Source organism: Canis lupus, chromosome 20 (genome assembly GCF_003254725.2).
Source record: "Canis lupus dingo isolate Sandy chromosome 20, ASM325472v2, whole genome shotgun sequence".
Lineage (NCBI taxonomy): Eukaryota > Metazoa > Chordata > Mammalia > Carnivora > Canidae > Canis > Canis lupus.
The window spans coordinates 28840345-28861553 of NC_064262.1; the positions used below are offsets into that span (position 1 = coordinate 28840345).

General features: G+C 42.9%; 1 protein-coding gene across 9 annotated transcripts in view; it reads left to right on the forward strand.

The window, feature by feature from the left end:
- The window catches only part of CADPS (calcium dependent secretion activator), a 460562-nt gene that overhangs the window by 400858 nt on the left and 38495 nt on the right, over positions 1–21209 (forward strand). For all 9 annotated transcript variants that reach the window (XM_049097818.1, XM_035703542.2, XM_025456449.3 and 6 more), the window contains 2 exons: positions 13128–13160; positions 20355–20462. In XM_049097818.1, the coding sequence (XP_048953775.1) occupies positions 13128–13160; positions 20355–20462 (141 nt within the window). The remainder of the gene's footprint in view (positions 1–13127; positions 13161–20354; positions 20463–21209) is intronic.

The following is a 21209-nucleotide window of genomic DNA, read 5'->3' on the forward strand; positions in this document are numbered from 1 at the left end:
TAAACCGCTGAGCCACCCGGGGATCCCAATAATGGATCCTTTAAAGTTAGACCCACTTGGGTTCAAATCCTAGCTCTACCACTTCTTAGCTCTGTTCCCTGAGGAATGCAAGTTAACCGTTCTGAGCCACAGCTCCTTTTTGTAAAATGAGAAGACAAAAGTGTTAGAAGAATCAGATAAGATAGTGTCTGTTAGGCATTTAGTCATTGGTAAATGCATCCACAGTTTTGCATAGACTATATATATCAGGTATTTGGTATTCCTAGGCTGTCTGTGAGAAAAGTAAACGATGGTTTTTCCCAAACTCACAGAGCCAGTATTTGAGATGGTAGGAGAGTCCAGACTTAGACTCCAATATTCACATTCTATTATCTGAAAATTTTTCAAACGCTGTTTCTATTTATAAGCAACTGAGAGAAACCTTATTTTTAAACATGTCAATGTTTAAGTCTTTTCTTTCAAATGTGCACCAGATTTGGAAAGCCAATGGATCATTTTTCTGAGCCATGGCCACCTGGTGAGCTACCGATAAAATATTGTTGGTGTCACCCTTCCCACATCTGTAAAAATAGGATTTATAAACTCCAGCTCTTTTAAAAATGAAAAGTCAGGGAAGATGGCCTCACGATCTGTGTGCCTCTGTGCAGCATTTACATGGTACTTATGTGGGCACCGCACTTCGTAACTGGCTGGAAACACCCTTGATCTTTGGCCAGCAAAGAAGACGTGTCAGCCCCCTTGGTGACAGAGCTGGGGAATCCATCATGCTATCTCTGATTCCAGGTGTACTTCCAGGGTTGTGTTTTTCTCCGGGCCTCTGAAAGCATTGTAAGGGGCTTTCATTGTAATTGTCACTTGGCCCTAAGCAGGAGCCACTGAGGTTTGCTCAACTGCTCACCCGCACACAGAGTCCCAGTACATCCACCCACTGGTACATTCTGTCTCCCCCAGGCAGTCAATCCCTCAGTTGGCACTAACAATGTATTCGTCTTCCCAAGATGCACTTAGAGCATCCAGATTATGTATGGGGGGTGGGGGGAGTGGTTTGCTAGGTTTTGCTTTTGCCTTTGTAGAGGACGTATCTCAAAATCATGTTTCCAGTCAACCAAAAACCTTGAAGAAGTTACTCTGGAGGAGACACATTCCTCCTGCAAAATGCCTTTCTCCACCACAATGCTGAACATTTTACCACTCGTTTCGTTCTTTTTTCAGTAATTTTTTACAAAAGAAATATGTATAGGGTTAAAAATGAAATAGTGCAGACACTCTTAATAGTAATTTTTAAAGAAACAATAGGTCTCTGTCCTGTCCCTTTCCACCCTTAATCCCTGACCCCAGAAGGGACCCTTGAAACTATATTTTATCATCATAGCCCCAAGTACTATTTTTACATTGCTATTTCTTAATTTATTGATCTGAGAGATTATTTGACTCCCTACTATAAATATAGAGCTTTAGCTCACTTCACCATCTTACACTTCTCCCCCTCCCTCTTCCTGTTAGGGTTGTATCAATATTGTCATTCATCTCTCGGCATCTTGGTAAATTTAAATTATACCCATCCACCTTCAATTCTTGGTTCATCCACATGATGAGGCTGTGAACACCGATACCCTTTTCTTCTCCTGCTTCCTCCTCCAACTGATCTCTTGTTGTTGTTGTTTAAGATTTTATGTATTCATTCATGAGAGAGAGAGAGAGGCAGAGACATAGAGGTAGAAGCAGCCTCCCTGCAGGAAGCCCCATGTGGGACTCAATCCCAGGACCCCAGAATCACGCACTGAGCCAAAGGCAGATGCTCAACCACTGAGCCACCAAAGGGCCCCTGATCTCTTGTTCTAACATGGGAATTGGATGGCACATCTCTTCATTCTTAACATTTTAAAATGTAAGAACCTGTATTCATGAGTGTCTCTTGAGTCTACCATCACTGTCCAATAGAACTTTCTGCAGTGGTGGAAGTATTCTGTATCCAAGCTGTTTGATACAGCAGCCGCTGGCCACATGTGGCTCATCAGTACTTGAAATGTGGCTGGTTACAACTAAAAAGTTGAATTTTTAATTGTGCTTTGTTCTAATTCACTTCACTTTAAATAGCCACATGTAGCTATAATATACAAGTGTGATTATGGAGAACCACCTGATTTTTCAACAACAACAGTAATAATAGTGGACGCATAATTCTTCTTTACTCTGCCCTGGGAACTCATCTGCCAAGTCAGTTAATCACCCAGCAACTCTATGAAGAGTGGCATTATCCCCATTTGATAGATGAAGGCTGTGAGGCATGGAAAAGTCAAGGAGCTTGTCTAGTATGTGGTAGAGCTAGCATTTGGTTCTGTGCGATCCAACTTCAAAGTCTGTGCTCTGAACCACTTCTCAATCCTGCCTCTGCTCCCTTTTGGAAACTCCCACATCTTTTTTTCAGATATTTCCAATCTGCTGATCAATAATATGGGCACTGCTTCTCCCACGTTCCTGGCCTGAATGATGCTCATCATGGGTCTCTATGCATTTAGATGTCAAGCCCGCTGATTCCATTTCTGCCACACACAAAAAAAAAAAAGAGAACAAAAACTGGAAGCTGAGGACAGACAGACATGGGCAAATGTAGGGACTCAGGGCAAGTTCACATAAGGGCTCACTCCCTGGTCACAGGAAAGTTGTTCCTTTGGCCTGCTCATTCCAGCAACAGCAATAGAGCGGCTAGCAGGGACTGTGAGGGTTTGTGGCATCTTTTTACTATGCCCCTTTATCCAAGTCCTCATCACAGCCCAAAGAGGTACATATGAAGAGGGCTGCAACTAGGGGGTGCTGGGAATATTAAATTGGATGGTTCATGAAAACCATAGAAAAGAGTGCCTGGCACAGGGTAGATACTCAGCACATGCTGCCTATTGTAATCCTTTTCTCTCTTTGCCAAGTCTACCCACGGGGCCATGCTACACTGTCTGGTACCTGTGTGAATGGTCTTTATTTATCTCAATTGCTTTTTCTTTTCCCTGTTACTGTATTTCTCCTGGAGCCTCATGTCTAGAGCTCTGGTTAATACTAAAATGTTAATAAGCCTCTTGCTTTACTACTGGGGTATTTATAACATTTTTCAAGGTGGTGGGAAGTGGTTCTATCCCACATTCTTCCTAGAACTAACCTGCTTCATACACCATCTGAGAGTCACATTTTTTTCTTTTAAATTCTAGAAGGAATCAAGAGAAAACACTCCACCTGGCACCCTATTATAATAGATAAGGACTTGAGGCTAGGCAAGTAGCTGAGATCAATCAACTAATTAATGGGCAAATTAAGATTAGACATCTAGTTTATGGTTCTTTCCACACCCCCACTTTGATCTCCCCTGTAAGCATGTTCTAGCCTAGGAGGCAGAAAACTTCTGGAAAAGACCAGAGAGTAAATATTTTTTACTTTATAGGCCACATGGTCTCTCAACCTCTGCCTTTGTAGCATAAAAGCAGCTATCAACATGATATAAATGAGCGGGTGTGGCTATATTCCAATAAAACCTTGGAATATATGGTATGGAAATATCAATCTCCTATAATTTTCACATTGCAGGAAGTATTTTTTTTTAATTTTCTTAAAACTACTTAAAAATGAAAAAAAAAAAAAACTACTTAAAAATGTGAAAACCACTCTTAGCTCATGGGCCATACAAAAACAACAGGCTACAGTTTGCCAACCTTTGTCTAGTCTATAAGCTATGGATAGGAACACACTTGACACAGTCAACTCCCAGCAAACCACAAGGGAATTAAACAATAGTAATAATAATAGCTAGTGATTATTGAGCTCTTAATGTGTACCAGGCATTGCACTGAGCACTTGACATGATGTTAACGTTCAACCTCAGAAGACCCCTCTGAAGATGACAGTTGTTATTCTCATTTTGCAGATCAGACTATAGAAGCTGTGGAAGGTTAAATAATTTTCCCCAAGGTCATTACATTGATAAGTGATGGAGCATAATCAAACCAAGATCTGTATGACCCAAAGCCTCTACACCTTCCACAAAGTACATTCTCCCTTTCCCAGATCTCAGGTGGTCAGTAGGTAAGAAGTGGTTTTAGAACGACCCATCTTTTTCAGCACATCCACAGCTTGATGTAGTGGAAGGACTCTACATTTTCTAAACTGACCTAGGCTTGTACTCCAGTTCCACCAGTTACTGGTTCACTTCTTGCTGAGCCTCAGCATCCTTCTGAGCCTCAGCATCCTTCTGTGAAGCAGGAAAGGTGAAACAAACCTTTCTAGGCTCTATAGCGATGACTAATTGAGCTAATTATACATAAGGTGCCTAGTATAGTGCCCCATACATATGTGCTCAATAAATATCATTGAGAATCAGGTGAATATCAGGTCAGTCATTGATGTTTTTATAGCCAGGAGACCCAGGAATACCCAAATCCTATCCTAGACCATAGGGACATCCCCACAGCATCCTCCAGGAAACTACATGCAATGGATAAAAGTAAGGAAATATGCGGTAAAGAAACACCTTACTGAGCTTTGGTTGTCTATTGCTGCATAGCAAGCTATGGCAGAGTCGGTGGCCTAAAAGAATCATTTTATTTTGCTCACAATTTTGTGGGTCAGGAATCTGGGAAGAGCTCTGCTAGGAGACTCTTTGGTTCATGTGGCTTTAACTGGGGTCACTCTCTGGGCTGCACTTAGCAGCTGGCTGTGCTGGGCTGGGACTAGATGTCTGATAATTTGATGTGTCTTCATGTGGCTTCTTTCCACCGATATGGAGTCTCACCCTGATGATCTTTTCCACATGGCTTGGGCTTCTTGCAGCATGGTAGTCTCAGGATATTCACACTTACATGGCAGCTGGCTCTCAAGAGTAAGGAAGTAGAAGCTGCCAGCCCTTCTCAAGACTTGGCTCGATACCGGCATGGTGTCATCTCCATCATGTTCTGTTGGCCAGAACAGGCATAGGCCAGCCCAGACTCAAGGGGCATGGAGGAATAAACTCCACTTTTTCAATGAGGGAATGGCATGCCCATACAGGGAACAAAAATAAGTGATGACAAGCTTCTTTGGGAACAGGCTACCACATTGTGAACTGGGCTTTGGGTGCATATTCCAAGGCAGAGCACTCTACTCTGGCCCCCATGAGCAGAGTCAGAAATAGAATAAAAAAGGAAGAAATAGAATAAAAAAGAGAGTCCAGGCAAAGAAGTAAGAGAACCATACCTCTTACTGCAAGGTAGGTCACACACTGTTGCCTGAAGCAGGCAATACAGCTGGCTAGGAAACAACCCAACCAGTGCCCTGGACCCTGACCCATCAAATTAGCCCCTTGGCAGGTGGCAGGAAAAGAGAATATAAAATTCATAGTCAACGTGTATTGGACACAGACTATGTGCCAGGCCCTGTGCAAAGGTTTTTACATACATTAACTTGTTTAATCCTTAACATGCCGTAAATGAATCAATATAAATCAAATGCTTAGGGACGCCTGGGTGGCTCAGCAGTTTAGTGCCTCCCTTTGGCCCAGGGCATGATCCTGGAGACCTGGAATCGAGTCCCACATCGGGCTCCCTGCATGGAGCCTGCTTCTCCCTCTGCCTGTGCCTCTGCCTCTCTCTCTCTCTGTGTCTCTCATGAATAAATAAATAAAATCTTTGAAAAAAAAAAAAGAAAAAATAAATCAAATGCTTAGAATAGTGCCCTGTACATGTTAAACACTTTTAAAAGCTGTCTTTTTTTTTAACTAATGATTCATACAACCACTCTGTGAGGAGGTATTATTGTCACTATTTTCTAACAGGGAAGCTGATGCTTAGAAAAGTTAATTCCCTGGCCCACAACTGGCTGGTGATAGAACTAGATGCCAGCCTTGGTGTCTGACTCCTGCCCACCCTCACTTCTCACCCCTGCACTGTACTGTCCGTGCTGCATGAGAGCAAGAGACCTGTTCAGCCCTTCCCATAGTGGCAACAAATACCAGTTCCTTTTGCCTACACTTTTCTTCAATGTCTCTTTAAGACAGTTGTAACTTAAAAACCAACTGCAACACTAGAAACCTCTACCCTGGGTACTAAGAGTGCCATACTCAGAACTTCATTCGTTCAACAAATTTGTACTGAGCTGCTGCCATATATCAGGGAGTGTAGGCACTGAAGAGAGAGAAAGAGAAGTTCTTACTTTTCCTAGACATGAGGATGGTAATAGGTAATAAAACTCAACATAAGAGGGCAGCCCCGGTGGTGCAGCAGTTTAGCGCCGCCTGCAGCCCGGGGTGTGATCCTGGAGACCCGGGATCGAGTCCCACGTCGGGCTCCCTGCATGGAGCCTGCTTCTCCCTCTGCCTGTCTCTGCCTCTCTCCCGCTCTGTGTCTCTCATGAATAAATAGGAAAATAAAATTTAAAAAAAAAAAAAAAAAAGGAAGGACTAGCATTGGTTCTTTTTAAAAAAAAACCTCAGCATAAGAGAGATGATTATTTTTTATAGATTTATTTATTTGAGAGAGAGCATGTGTATGTGCACACTCAGGCGAGTAGGAGGAGAAGTAGAGGGAGAGAATCTCAGACTCCTGACTGAGCGCAGAGTAGTGGAGCTCATCCCACGACCTATGAGATCATGACCTGAGCCAAAATCTAGAATCCAACCCTCAACCGACTGAGCCATCCAGATACCCTGAGAGATGATTATTTTATGTATAGCGGTGGCCTACATAACATTTTTACATACTGAACTGCCCCAACTTGCAAATAATAGTAATAATAATAATAATCTAGATCTCTATGATCACCTAGGTTAGAGAAATGGAGAAAGGCACAAAATAGCAATATAATCCTTGCAACAGAAATCTCAAAAGCCAAATGTTGACATAAATGTTGCTAGCCCCTTGAAGCAGTGGTGCCGTAGATAGTTTCTAGGCAAAGGCAGAGAAATCAGCTCGAAGCTCTTGTGAAGTCAGACAAGCTGGGGTGGCCTCAGCTCGTGCAGAGAATAAATCGTTTCCTTGGTTGGTGCTTTCTTTAGAGACCACGGGGAGAAAGGAGAGCTCAGGCAGTCACTAATGCAGTGGTATCTGTTCAGACTTCTTTTTTCTTCCATCTTTGAGTCTTACCCACCAGATTTCTGTTTGCAAAAAGGGCCTAATCCACTTTTTTTTTGTGCATTGATTTAATAGTATCAAACCCTGAGGTCCTCGTGGTCTGCACCTGGGTTGCTTTTTCCCCTAATGAAGCAAGAGAAGTGGTTTAAGCCCCCACCGTGCTCCCTATCAAAGCTACACAATGATTAACTCAGGTCCCCTTATTAGGACCAGGGAGAAGAAAATCCCTTAGTCATCAGCATTGTGAAAATCCCTGGATGGTGAATGTTCAATGAAAAGATTACCTTGGGCACCTGAAAAATAATGGAAAAGCTCAATAGAGAAACCATTAAGCCTGTCTACACACACTAAGTCAGGTGGAGGGTCGAGGTAATTAGCTGGGACATTCAGGCCAGAGAAAGTGTTTTGGACCTTCTGCCCTGGCTGAGTCAGGGCAGACAATTATTCAAATCCCTCGTACATTTTTCCCGGAAAAGCCATTTTAGGTTGTGTCTACACACACACACACACACACACACACACACACACAGTAAGACTTAAATATGACTGCTCAATAAAAGTGGTTTATATTTGTTTGTTTCTTTTTAACTGAATAATAGGCAGTTTAACGGATGGGAGATCCAAAGCTTTAACTTCTTAGTGGCATGACTTTATGCCAAGTCTCTTCATCTATTTTAGCCTCGGTTTCTTCAACTGTAAAATGGAATCATTAATAGATTGCTATGAGGATTAAATATAACAAATGCAGTATTCCTGACTCATTGCCTGGCAAGTCGTAAGCACTCAGAAATGTTACTTATAGTTACTAGTTGTTGGATGGGCATGACTCATCCTGGGTTTGGAGAGACTGTGCACTTGGGGGCCAGGAATCATGGAGCAAATGCCTCCATCTACAGCCCCTGATGTGGTGCCTTGTACAGAGTAAGTGTTCTTTGCTTCGGGCATGTGAGAACATGAACAAGCTGTTCGCTGACAGGTTGTCTCCCTCCCATCAGCCTTGGTCTCCCTCAGGCTCTCCTACCATGTGTCTCTTTTTCTGACCTCCTTTCCCAAAACTGGGAAAGCCCATCTTTGGGGTCAGGGGCAAGGGGGCAGGTGCCCATGGGGACTGCTGGAGAAGAGGTATTCCTCGTCCCCTTGGTGGGATGGTCAGAATGCAAGGATTTCGGGAAATGACATTTGGCTGAAGTCACAGTTCTTATCTTTCCCTTGAGGGCAATTGAGTGCCTGCTTAGAGGAGGTGCCAGACCAGGTATCTGGAGCAAATCCCTTCCCCTCCCCCTTACCTCCTGTGTCCCAGAACATATGGCTTGGTCCCAGAGAGCAGTAAGCATGTGTTATTGAATATAACTGAGTGCCTTGTCCTGGGAAACTGCCCTCTTATTCACGCCTAAGCTCAGCCATCCTGAGTTAGGGAACAGATCTTTGCTGTCTCCTCAAGGCTTTGAGGGTGAGTCTCTAGTATATAAGATGTTCACTGATTTGGCAGAAAGCATACCAAACTGAGAGCTCAGATACCTGCTGATAACCTGGGGAGATTCCAGCATCCATTTTATGGGGAGAAATTGCCCATGGGCTAGAAGTGAGGAGTGAAGTTGTCACCACCATCACCAGGACAAGGAGCATGCACTTCATTTATGCCAATAAGCCAATATTTCCAGTAACCACTAAGAAAAGTTACCTTTAATAGCTTTTACCCTGTACCAGACTGTCCTACACACTTAGATGGATTATATCATTCAATCCCTGCAGTATCCCTTTGAGTAATAGTATGATCATCCCATTTGCAAAGAAGGCTCAGAGAGGCTAAGTAACATGCTCAAAGTCACCAAGCTAGAAAATGGCAAAGCCAGACTTCTAACCCCACCGATGCTGAGTTCATCCTCCTAGCCACTTCACTAGGAAGAGTTTTTTTAAAGTGAAAATGAAGAAAACGGCACACACATCCACACACACTTTTGAGAAGATGGGAAAACACACATAATGACAAAATTCTATAGAATAGGTAGTGTTTTTAAAGGAATGTATGTTTTATTCATTAAAATAACACCTACATAACAACAGAAAAGTGTCTTGTGTAGATTGTAAGGCCTGTTGTTTATTTGATCTAGACACAGTGTCTGGTGAGCACTTGAATTCTCCTGACCCTTGGCAATAATTCTGAAGCCCTCATGAGTTGGAAGGATCTGGTCCTTCCTCTCAAAATACAGCTGGCAGTATCTACGGATACTGAAGCTAAATGTGATGTTTAAAGGCAGCACTGTTGACGTTAGGCAGGAATGGGTTCAGGAACCAGAGTTCTCTGATCCTGGCTTTGCCAATTTATTCACTCTGCTATATCTCAACGTTTACTATAAAAAGATAGAGCTGATGAAAGCTTCTCATCTCTTAAGGAGACTAGAGTCAGAACAGGGAGCAGCCTCCGAGGTAACCTGTCGCCGGGGAGGAAGGCCCACATCCAGAGTACCCTACACAGCTCCTGCTTGAGCTACTTGACCGTCAAAGACAACCAGTACCTGGATGGACTGAGAGGGCTATTTGAACCTTCTCCTGGGGCTCTTCACCTTACTCATCCAGTCTGATTCCATGCTCTAGAACCACCATGAAGAAGTTCAGTCTTTCCCCATGGAAGCTCCTTAATTAAGGCTCATGAGCGCTTCCTTTTCTAGGCAAGATATCTCCGCTTTCACTTCCCTTATAGAAGGCTTCTCTGTAGCCTCATCGTCAATCTCTTTCTTAAGGTTCAGAACCCAAAGTGATACACCACATGTTTCCAAATAATTATAGGACTACAATTTACTCTGAGCTATTTTTTCCTGTTACTGTGGGATGGGAGGAAGACCCATAAGACAATGTACCAGTCAGCGGTTTTATCCGGTAACAAATTGAAGGCTGGTGCCTGTAGGAGTGTGGATGGTTTTCATTCATGACATAGAGCTTGCCTGATCTTCCCAAACTGCCATGAAAGGAATAGAACTTGACTGGTGTCATTCTCTGAATCGAAACTGCATGTTGGTGGTAAATGGAGAGTAGGCGTGTTTAAAGGTTGATCATTTCAGCTGTAGCAAAACTCTTCCCAACTGCCAAGCACTGACTCCACAGAGTAAAGGAGGCAGTTTCTAGTTGACAAGAATGATTTTGCCAGCACCTGCCCCAACGACTTGAATTCCTGATGCTTGTATTCCTTTTGTACATTTCTACCGTGGGTGAGGAGGTCAGGAGTTCCAAAGGAGAAATTGGGGCTCAGGAGACCACATTTGAGGGCTCCCTTCTCTGCCTTCTGGCCTAGATCAGGAGCAAATGAATTCTTACATTCTGTGGGTTTTAGAATTCTCAGTTATAAAAAGATATGCTTCATGGCCCCCCATTTTGCAGGGTGGCTCAAAGAAGAAAGTGTACATGAATATGCTTTGCAAGGCGAAAATCATCTAGGTGTTAGATATTATTGTGAGAGAGACTCAAGAGAAAAAGGCCACCTTCTTGCCCAAACTAAATTCTGCATCCAGAATGGACAGGAAAGATTTGGTGTTGGGGATTATTTAGTAGAAATGCTAATTGTGCAAAATCTGGAAAGCTTTCCTGATCTTCCTTTAATGGCCCAAAGTGCCCCTTCTCCTTTCACCCACCAGCCTTTGCAGGAGGTCAGCTTTCATGCTGACTCACGCAGTGGCTTGTCTATCTGGCCATTCCCCTGCTCATTCCTCAACTATCCTGACGCCATCACTGGTCACTTGCTTTCTCTACTTCCTTCTGCACATTTTCCCCGATTGCCCTTTCTAAGCCAGGTACCAAGTGAGTCACTGGGGGGACAGCTGTGAGAAGACGCGACATTCTGTGAGAGACAGACATTGCACAAAATTACTGAATTACAGTTGCAGTCAGTGCTGCAAAGCAAGATGGTAGGGTTCCCAGAGAACCTCTAACAGGAGAGTCAAGGAATTAATCTTGGGTGCTGGTGATGGTTCCAGATGTTTGGATGGAATGCCCTCTTAATAATCAACTATTTGATGTGTGTGATCAGCACTTTAAAGTTTATGAAGCACTTTGGCATATGGTTTTTTTGCTAAGTCAGACTCTCAGCCCTGCAAAGTACACAGAGTTATCACCCTATGCTAGAAACCAAGGCTGTGGGACTTGATGTGACGATCTCAGGGTCAACCAGTTCTGCCACTTGCAGAATTTTTGGCTCTTAATCCTGGGTTCCTGCCACCCAACCCTATTGGTTTACTGGCTTCTCTCCCTTGGGAGTCAGTATTGTGAAAAGTAGCTTTGAGAAAAAGAGCAATAAAGGGAAATGCTCCTCTGGATACTTTCCTGGCAGACATGTGGGTAGAAGCTGTGATTCCTTTTTTTTTTTTTTTTAAGACTTCATTTATTTATTCATGAGAGACCAGAGAGAGAGAGAGGCAGAGACACAGGCAGAGGGAGAGCAGACTCCACGCAGGGAGCCTGACGTGGGACTTGATCCTGGGTCTCCAGGATCACGCTCTGGGCTGAAGGTGGCGCCGAACCGCTGAGCCACCTGGGGCTGCCCAAAGCTGTGATTCCTGATACTGGTCTCAGCCAAATGGCAAGAGGAAGCCTACCTGGGATGTGAAAGATGTCCTAACTGCTTTGTGTGCATCGCAGTCTTTGTAGTTTCCAATAAGACTAAAAACCCACTCTGACCCCAAACGTAGCCTGTTGGTCTTACCTGTGCCTGGAGAAACATGACCTGAGTCCAAATGAGACACACAGAATACCAGACAGACTCCCATAGGTTTTATTCCTCAAACGCAGCTATGCATTGACTTCTCTCAGCACACAGAGCCCACCCGCATTTGCTTAGGAATCGATCACCTTAGCTATCATTCGTTTCTTGCCTACTATATCCCAGAACTTTGTGTGCATTCACCTACCGATCACCCAGCTGAAGTACGTATCTATTGGTAGCTGCATTTTGCCAATGAGTAACTGAGACCCAGACATGAAGTAACTTGCCAAAGGTCACGCAGCCTGTAAGTCATAGAGCCTGGATTTGAACTCAGATCTGACTCTAGATTTCATGCTCTCACACGCACAAGCTCTCCCCTCAAAACTGCAAATAAATTTCATAGCCACTTCCTGCACTTCCCATCCAAGTTTTGTAGTATTTAAAACCAGGAGACAAGGACAGCTGGGTGGCTGTTGATTAAACATCTGATTTTGACTCAGGTCATGGTCTCAGGGTCCTGGAATTGAGCCCCACACTGCCACCATTGGACTCCCTGCTCATTAGGGAGGCTGCTTCTCCTTTTCCCCCTCCCCCTGCTTGTGCTCACTCTGTCTCTCTCAAATAAATAAATAAAATTTAAAAAAAAAAAACACAGGTGACAAAATAGCAGCCTTGGTACAGGCTTTAAAAGGTTCTGGTATCTTCTCAACCCCACCCACAGATACCTATCACCCTCTGGATTAAGGAAACCCACCCACCACATCCCTTCCTCTTGCAAACACTTTACTGAAACTCAAGGATTCCATTACAACAAATCTATAGCCAAATGACAAAAAGACCCCAGGTACAAGAAGTCATAGCAGCCTTAGTTGCTTTTCTAGACTAGCAAGCTCTCCACTAATCAGTTTCAGTTTAGCTAGAGTCACTTTTCTCCTTTTTAATGGGACAGAGAAAACGCAAAACTCCCACACTAGCCACAGGATCCCAATCAGTAAAAATTTTCTTCTTTCTTTCTTTCTTTCTTTCTTTCTTTCTTTCTTTCTTTCTTTCTTTCTTTCTTTCTTTCTTTCTTTCTTTCTTTCTCTCTTTCCCTATCTCTCTCTCTCCTTCCCTTCCTTCCTCCCTTCCTTCCCTCTCTATCCCTCTCTCTTTTCTCTCTTTCTCTTCAAAGCAGTGGCTATGGCTTGGGGAAGAAAAGAGCCATCACATTTTTTTTAGTACCCTCTGTGTTTCCCGGTCACCTCAGTGTGCCAGTGGATTGTGTTAACTGATGACGACACACAGCACCGAGCTGTGGACAATGAAACATAAACACCAGCCTCACTTCCTCCCTCTTCTTTCCTCCTTAGGTGAAGGCAGCTTCCAAATATGTGGATGTACCTGTGAGTATTCAAAAATTGTTTTTGTGGGGGTTTTTGGCTTTCATGAGAAATTTAATGCTGCTGTTTTCATTAGTTGCTGCTAAATTGCATATTCCTGACTTGAATCATCAGAAAGAGAGAAGCCAAGAATATTTCATGCTAAAACTTTTTTCAGGTGAGAAGAGAGTATGGTTTCTTTCATGAAGAAGAGAGGTCTTATTCGAGGGTAAACCCGTTTGCCTTTCATTTCATTTTTCTTGGTTTCTCTGGTACAGTTCATTCTGTTATCATCCTGCCCACCTCCCCTCTGCGTGCACACCTTGGGAGTAGCTCCTGGCTAGGAGCTAGAAATTTGCACAAGGGTACCAGTATTTTTTTTAAACAAATAAATTCTGAATTTGTTCATTTTGGGGTCAATTCTGCAATTGTTTTAAGGAAACCTTACAAAACTGTTTATAATTAGTGCAGACCTCATTAATGAAGAGAGCTCTCAAAGTTCACAGATAAAGCACTTGTGGTTGCCCAAAATTTACATTTAAATTGAGGTTAAGTACTACACATGAATGCTGGAGTGTGGGATTACCTGTGATAAGTCAGGATACATTTATAGACAGACTTTGCCCTGCCTATTAGCAAAATAAAATTGGAGAGATTTAAATATATTCCAATAAAGGGGAAAAGAAAATGATTCTGTTTCTCCATTTCTAACAAAAGAGGTGTGAGTCTATTATAAAATATTAAATTTAGAGAGCTTATCTCAACAGCCACCAAGGGTCTTGAACTGAACGTTTCTCATTCTGAACGTGGTTAAGTACCCTCCTTGTTCAAATACTTATTTGTTAAAATTTGTTTTTTTCTAAAAGGATTTATATTAACATTTAAATTCATTTCCCCAGGAAGCTAAGTGTGTAATGGTTTATTGGCTTATTTCTCAAAGGATGGCAAAATGGAAAATTGGAATGAATTTAGCATTAGCATATATTTTGTTTGTTTAATGAAAGAATGTACAATCAATAATTATGCTTTGAATTTATATAATGCTTCTCATCGAGGGACCTCAGACTCCTTCACCCAGATAGTCTTTATAATGGAGAAGAGAAAAAGCTCTCACATAACTGCACCAAGGAGAGGCGTTAAGTAATTTATTTTCCCAAGCCCCAAAGTATAAACTTTCAGTTCACAGGGAGCAAACTACTCAAATTCTCTGGGCCTGTTTCTCCATCCTTAAAATAGAGGTAATAATACCCAAGTCACGGGCTTGCTGTGTAGATTAAATGACACATATATATGGGACTCTCAGCACCATACCTGGCCCTCCCTGGATATCTCAGCAACAGGGGGCCCTCGGGCAGAGGGAAGGGGGTGCCCAGGGAGGAATGGGTGGGGAGGGATGATGAATTTGCTGATGGCAGCCCGGACCTGCACTGGTCTTCAGCAGTAAGAGGAATTGAAATTCTAGGCTCCCAACCCAACGATCTGGTGGCTGAGGTCATTTTCTTTTTTTTTTTTTTTTTTTTTTAAATTTTTATTTATGATAGTCACAGAGAGAGAGAGAGAGAGAGAGAGAGAGAGAGAGGCAGAGACACAGGCAGAGGGAGAAGCAGGCTCCATGCACCGGGAGCCCGATGTGGGATTCGATCCTGGGACTCGGGATTCGATCCTGGGACTCCAGGATCGCGCCCTGGGCCAAAGGCAGGAGCCAAACCGCTGCGCCACCCAGGGATCCCCCTGAGGTCATTTTCTATAAGCCTCCGGGTCAAAGGGAGCTATCACCAGTGAGGTTTGAACAGGTGCCCAGTAGGCAAGACCCAAATACCTGGAGAAACTGGCAATCATGACTATCAGCTGAAATTACTGGGAGGTCAACTATTCGGGGAGGCCAAAAAGGTGAAATATTGGCGATTTCATGTGAGGTTCAAACTCATTCCTACAAACCAGGTTTCGGTTTATTGTAAAGATAAGAAAAAGAAAGAAAAAGGACTCTACATCTACATGAAAGGGAACAAAAATGCATTCGCAGAGTTTACACCCTTTAGGGAGACAGAAGAAAATGATGCATGTTCCAATGTGTGATACATTTACCACTGTTGATATATGATAAAATAATTGCAGTTGCAACCAAACCCCATAAAGCATTCACTGCATGCTAGGCACTGTTCTAAGCACGTTACATTTAATCTCGACAGCAACCTCACTTTATTTTCTAAAGACTTTTTTTTTTTAAAGATTTTATTTATTTATTCATGAGATGCAGACACATAGGCAGAGGGATGAGAAGCAGGCTCTGTGCAGGGAGCCCGATGTGGGACTCAATCCCAGGAATCCAGGATCACGCCCTGAGCCAAAGGCAGATGCTCAACCATTGAGCCACACAGGCATCCCAGCAACCTCACTTTAAAGATGAGGAAACAGAGGCACCGCATTGTTAACTTGCTTAGGGTCTCCTGGTTAGTAAATGGCAGAGCTGAGAGTTAAACCAGTCCTATTAAACACGATGCCATCTGCAAGGTGATTTTAGTGCATAGACAAACATCTTTCTTAGGATAATTGACTATCTAATAACTATTAGAAAAAATGCAGTTAGCACATCAAACCCATGATTTCACCAATTATTATGGCCTAGGACAAAGGTAGACTTTAAAATTAAGTCGATTAACATGTATTTTTTTTTAACCAAATAATATTATAATGAGAATATTGTGTTTTAGTAAATGAACAATTTTATAGAAAATAATAGTACATAATACATATATATCCTATGTATACATCATTTACATAAGGTAAATAATAGTAATCATTTATTTCTCAAAACAACCGTAATGGCAGGGGTAGGGGTGGATTAATACCTGCTTCACAAGTGAGGAAATTGAGGCAAGGTGGGGTTAAAAGCCTGCCCAAGATCACCTGGCTAGTAAGTCAGAGAGTGAGGATTTAAGTGCCAACAGTTTGACTCTGGAAAGCTTGCTAGCACTGCCATCCAAGAGTCAATTGTGCGCTCTTTCCAACTCTGCCTTCAGTCGGGACACATTGGTAGCTTGAACTTAGCCATGGAGGGAATATTTACACCCTGGAAATTGGCAGGTACTACAAATCAAGATTTGTTGTTTTGTTCTGTTTTGTTGTCTCTATTTTCTGTTTCGAAGAGCCAGTGTCCCAGCACACCAGCGACTCTCACTTATTAGATCAGTAGTCCTCACACCAGGACGCTCAGTGTTAATACTTTGTGATGTTTCTTGATTTGTCTTCGTTTTTGTTTTGTTTTGTTTTTAAATAGGGATTTCCAGCGCCTTGGGCCCAGAGATTGTGCTTCAGTAGTTCTGGGGTGGAGCCTGGAAATCTCTCTCTAAAGAGTTGATCTGTGGCACAAGTTTGGGAACCACTAGACTAATTCAGTGAGCCTAGACCTTGGCTACATGTTGGAAACACCTGGGGAGCTTTTACAAGTATGAATGCCAGGTTGCCTGCCAAATTAAAACAATCTCTGGAGTGTGGGGTCTCATGTTAGTATTGTTTAAACCTCCACAGATCCTTCGCATTTGCAGCCAGGTTTAACAACCATGGATAAAATCATCTCCCCAAGTTGTTTCTGGCTCAGAAGTCTATGAGTTCATCTGTGTTGCCCTGTGAGGTTTTTGGCACGCAGTTTATTGGTTTAGTTCCTTGCAGGGTACTAGTAGTTAGTTACATTAGAGATTTGTCTCTTAATTATCCACACTACTGGAAAGAAGTGCTGTTACCAGTCATTCAAAACATTGCATAATCCCAAAGCCTATCTCTTTGTCTTCCAGGTAGTATTTGACCCTTTGGTATACATAGCAGATTTGCATTTCTAATTAGGGTTTGCTTAGGTTAGTGAAAATTTAAATTTGTTTCCAACCTCAAAAGTACCTGGTAGGGGCAAGCGAGGATTAAAATGCCCTATTTGTCCTAAGCTACAGAGTGGCTTCTTCACAAATGATCTCTTCCACACGTGGATGGAGTTAAGTACACGGAGACCTTTCTTTGTTTTACATGTTTTCTAAAATCCACATCCTATTCCATCAGCCTGTCGAAGCCACATTTAAAATAAATAAGGTGAGGTAGGAAACACCATCACCTAAAGATTTTCCCACTGTGTTCAGAGAGCAATATGGTATAAAGCCTAACGTATCTAATAACAACAGTTGTTTAGCCAAGAATATTTTCCATCTCTAACTGCAAGTTAGCTTGTTTGTCTGGGAACAGTCTGTATTTTAATCATTTTGTTTGGAAATCTACCTGGACTTCATCACACATCCTTCTCTGCCTTTGTAAATACAGAACAGACTGCACTTCAACCACTGTGACGTTGTCTTTCCCCAGTAGCCACCCAGTGACCCGCTCCCCATAGAGGTATCAGGGCAGCTTGTCTCTGCCCTCGAGAGACCCAGATTCCAGTGGTTGGGGAGTCTCTAGGGCTGGTACTGCCCTTTGCCCAGGGGGGTCAGGAAAAGTGATATCACTCTGTTGTCTGCACACCTGTTTCAAACAATGACCCTCTTCTCCCTTCCTGGCCCACCAAAATGGGAAAAGCAAACTTGTTAGATTTGGATGTACAGCTGGTGAGAAAGGAAGAAGGTTGTGAGAGGAGGCCTAGGGACTTTATTATGAGAAAACCGCATACGTTGGCGTGCAGAGACTTTGTCATCTTTATTTTGATGTTGGTTCCTCTGAAGCCCCTTTTTCCTTCTTGGTTCCAAAGTAGATTCCAAAGGTAGGTAAGGCTATAAGGTGATATATTATTGGGGGCCAGGTGGGGAGGGGAATCATTGTGGCTCATGTTTGTATAGCAGTTTATGGCTTTTAAGGCATTTTGACATACGTTATTTTAACTGATGATCATAACAACCCCTGAAGGTAAGTAGGAGAGCTATTATTTTTTTTTTAAAGATGTTATATTTATCCATGAGAGACTCAGAGAGAGGCAGACATAGGCAGAAGGAGGAGAAGCAGGCTCCGTGCAGGAGCCTGATGTGGGACTCGATCCCAGGACCCTGGGACCTTGTCCTAAGCCACTGAGCCACTCAGGCGTCCCAGGAGAGCTATTATTAATCCCATTTTACACATGGTGTAACTAAGACCCAGAGAAACTTAAATGATTTTCTCAAGTTCCAATTGGTGGGGGAATCTAATAAAATCCACACAGTATGACTAAAGAGCTTACAAAAAGAAATAGGAAAGGGGCTTATTCATTCATGAGTTTGTTCATTCTGCTAATATTTACTGAGCACCTACTATGTGCCAGGCATCATTCTGTGTGCTGAGGATACACTAGAAAAGAGATTAAACGGAGCCCCTATATTTGTGGAGCTATGTTCTAATGAGAGAAGACAGAAAGCAAATACACAGCACAATGTCGGATATTGGTACACATGAAGAAGAAAACTAAAACGGAGTCAAATGGTAGTGAACCATGGAGGTTTTTAACTACCTAGGTGAGATGAACCACGCTGATTTTTTTAAATCAGTTTTTAAAACGTAAATGCCCCTTTGACGACAGTAAATTTTGCAGAAAGAGAAGGAGTGGTGAATATATAACCATTATTGTAGGTTCCTAACGTTGCAGGTTACTGATAGGCCTGCCGAATTGAGCTTTGAATGTTAGCTCTAAGATGGCTGCATGTGTCCAGGAAAAGGCCATAGCTGCCTCAAGAATCACCAGGGAAGAAATGGAAACAGTACTAATAAGTTTCTCAAGTCCCCCCAGGTAGGGGTCCCCATTCCCTGCAGAGAATGCCCTTTGATGTGGGGCTGCCAAGGGAGAGGAGGCGCGAGGGGCCAGTTTAGAACTGATATCTATCACTTACATCTCATTGGAGAACCTCTATTGTTTCGTATCATAAAGCTGCAACAATTATAGGACCATCACTGGAACCTGCTCAATCCATTCGCTGAAAATTGCTTGAAAGTGTAACAGTTGACTACTGTGCCTTTGGATTGTCCTCATTGTTTTTCAAATTAATACCTTGTCATTGTTTCAGCAGGTGTTAAGAAATGTTACTAGCATCCCAGGGGCCAAGCATTGGCCCTTTCCTTGATAATTGTTTGCTTTGTATCACCAAAAAAAAAAAAAAAAAAAAATACAGTCCTACTGTTTCCAAACCTTCCTCATTTTCACCCTGGAAATTACACAGAAGTGTTAACTAACTTCAATTTGCAGTGCCTGACAGTCACGTCTTGTAGAGAAATGATACTTTGTGATCTAAGGTAAATCACAGTAATGAAAACTAATCTTGTTTAGTTATTAGCAAACATACATGTCTACTGTGGAAATTTAAGGGGGTTGTGGCAGCTCTCCTGATGACCCATATTACAGTGTTTTAATAGGTTTCTTTGGAGATAACTTTGATTACGACATCTCAAGCAGTGTGCATTCCTAGCCCCCCCCCCCCCGCCCTTTTTTGTTATCTTCTTACAATAAATTATTTCCTAACTCTGGCTGAACCACCTGCTTACCTTTCCAGAAAATCTAATTTATTTAAAAATCAAATCCTTCGTCTTCCTTCCCACCTCCCATTTTGTAAAATTTTTGGACCATAAACCTGCACTGGGAAGCAAAGACAAATAAATGGTTAAACGTCTCCTCTGAGTAGACTGATTAGGAAATATTCACTCCATGCTCAGGTTCAAGTATTCCTCCCACTTGCCCCCACACCCACCCCCACCACCGCCCAAAATGTGGCTTCGGTAGGAGGGGGCGTACACTGAAATATAATTTCTTTACTTAGCATTTTCTCAATTTTCTAAAGAGGAAAAGAAGATCGAGGAAGGCTGTCACCTTTCCAATGTTATATTAAGGACAGACAGTGGAAGACAGAGTATGTTTGGGTATTCTTAAATGGGGATTTCAATCCAAAGAAAAGCCAGAGAATGTCTCTGGGTTATCCAGTGACGATTTATCCATTATAGTATATATGCCGGAAAAAAAAAATTAATAGTAGAAAAATATCTATAAAACCCTGTAATCCCAACTCTCTTCTTAGCCAGGTTTGATTCCTGGAAAGAGCAGGAGGCTCAAATACCAGTTCCTACCAGTCCAGGCTGTAGATAGCTATACAGTGAACTGCGAATAGCTTCAGATCCCAGCAAAGGCAATGTGGGGTGGGGTGGGCTGGGGTGGGGAGACTAAGCTGTATGAGTAATCAAGGAAGTCACTGTCTGAAAATTCCATTTTCATGTTTTCCTGTTTCTTTGCAGAAACCCGGGATGGACGTGGCCGACGCCTATGTGACTTTCGTCCGCCACTCTCAGGATGTCCTCCGTGATAAGGTCAATGAGGAGATGTATATAGAAAGGTTATTTGATGTAAGTAAATGCCTTCTCCTCCTTGAAGACCAAGGAGGAGACCCTCCAAAATGTGACAAAATAAGAGACAGGAGGATAAGTCACATTTTGAGAACATGGATTGGTCCTGATTCAAGCAATATCTTTTCCTTTCCCTCTGCCTTAGGCTCTTATCTGTCCTGTGTCTGTTCCGAACCCACTCTTGGTGTGGCCGTGTCTCAGTCCCAATCTGTGTGATACGTAGGACGGCACACAGCCTCTCAGCAAGCAGCCTCGTTTCTGCACGAAGCTTGTGAGGCAGCTTTCTGTAACTGGCAAAGACCTTCCTTGGTCATGGTTCTCCTCCTTGCAATCTGGCCTTGCTTTAGGGACGTGTCCTCGTCCGGGAGTGGTACCTCCCTGACCCCAGCCATGGCTTGCAGATGTGCAGGAAGTGTTGCATTGTTCTCACTTCAAAGATGATTCCGATTCTGGAAGACTGGAAATGCTTAGTTAGCCCCGGGTTTTGGCAAACACTTGTGCCAGAGTTGCTCAGTCAGTGAGTGTGGTTTTTAAACTCGGGTGCCCTCTGCCCACCCACCCACTTGAAAACTTGGGAGGCAGGTATGCAAAGAGCAGGTACATCAGGCACCCAGACCCAGACCCACACGGAACTGGAGAAAATGCAGATTTCTGAGGGTTAATCGTTATCAGGCAATCTTATTTCCACTGTGACTACATCTGCACTTCCAAAGCAAGCCACTGAGGCAAAAAGAAAAAAAAAAAAAA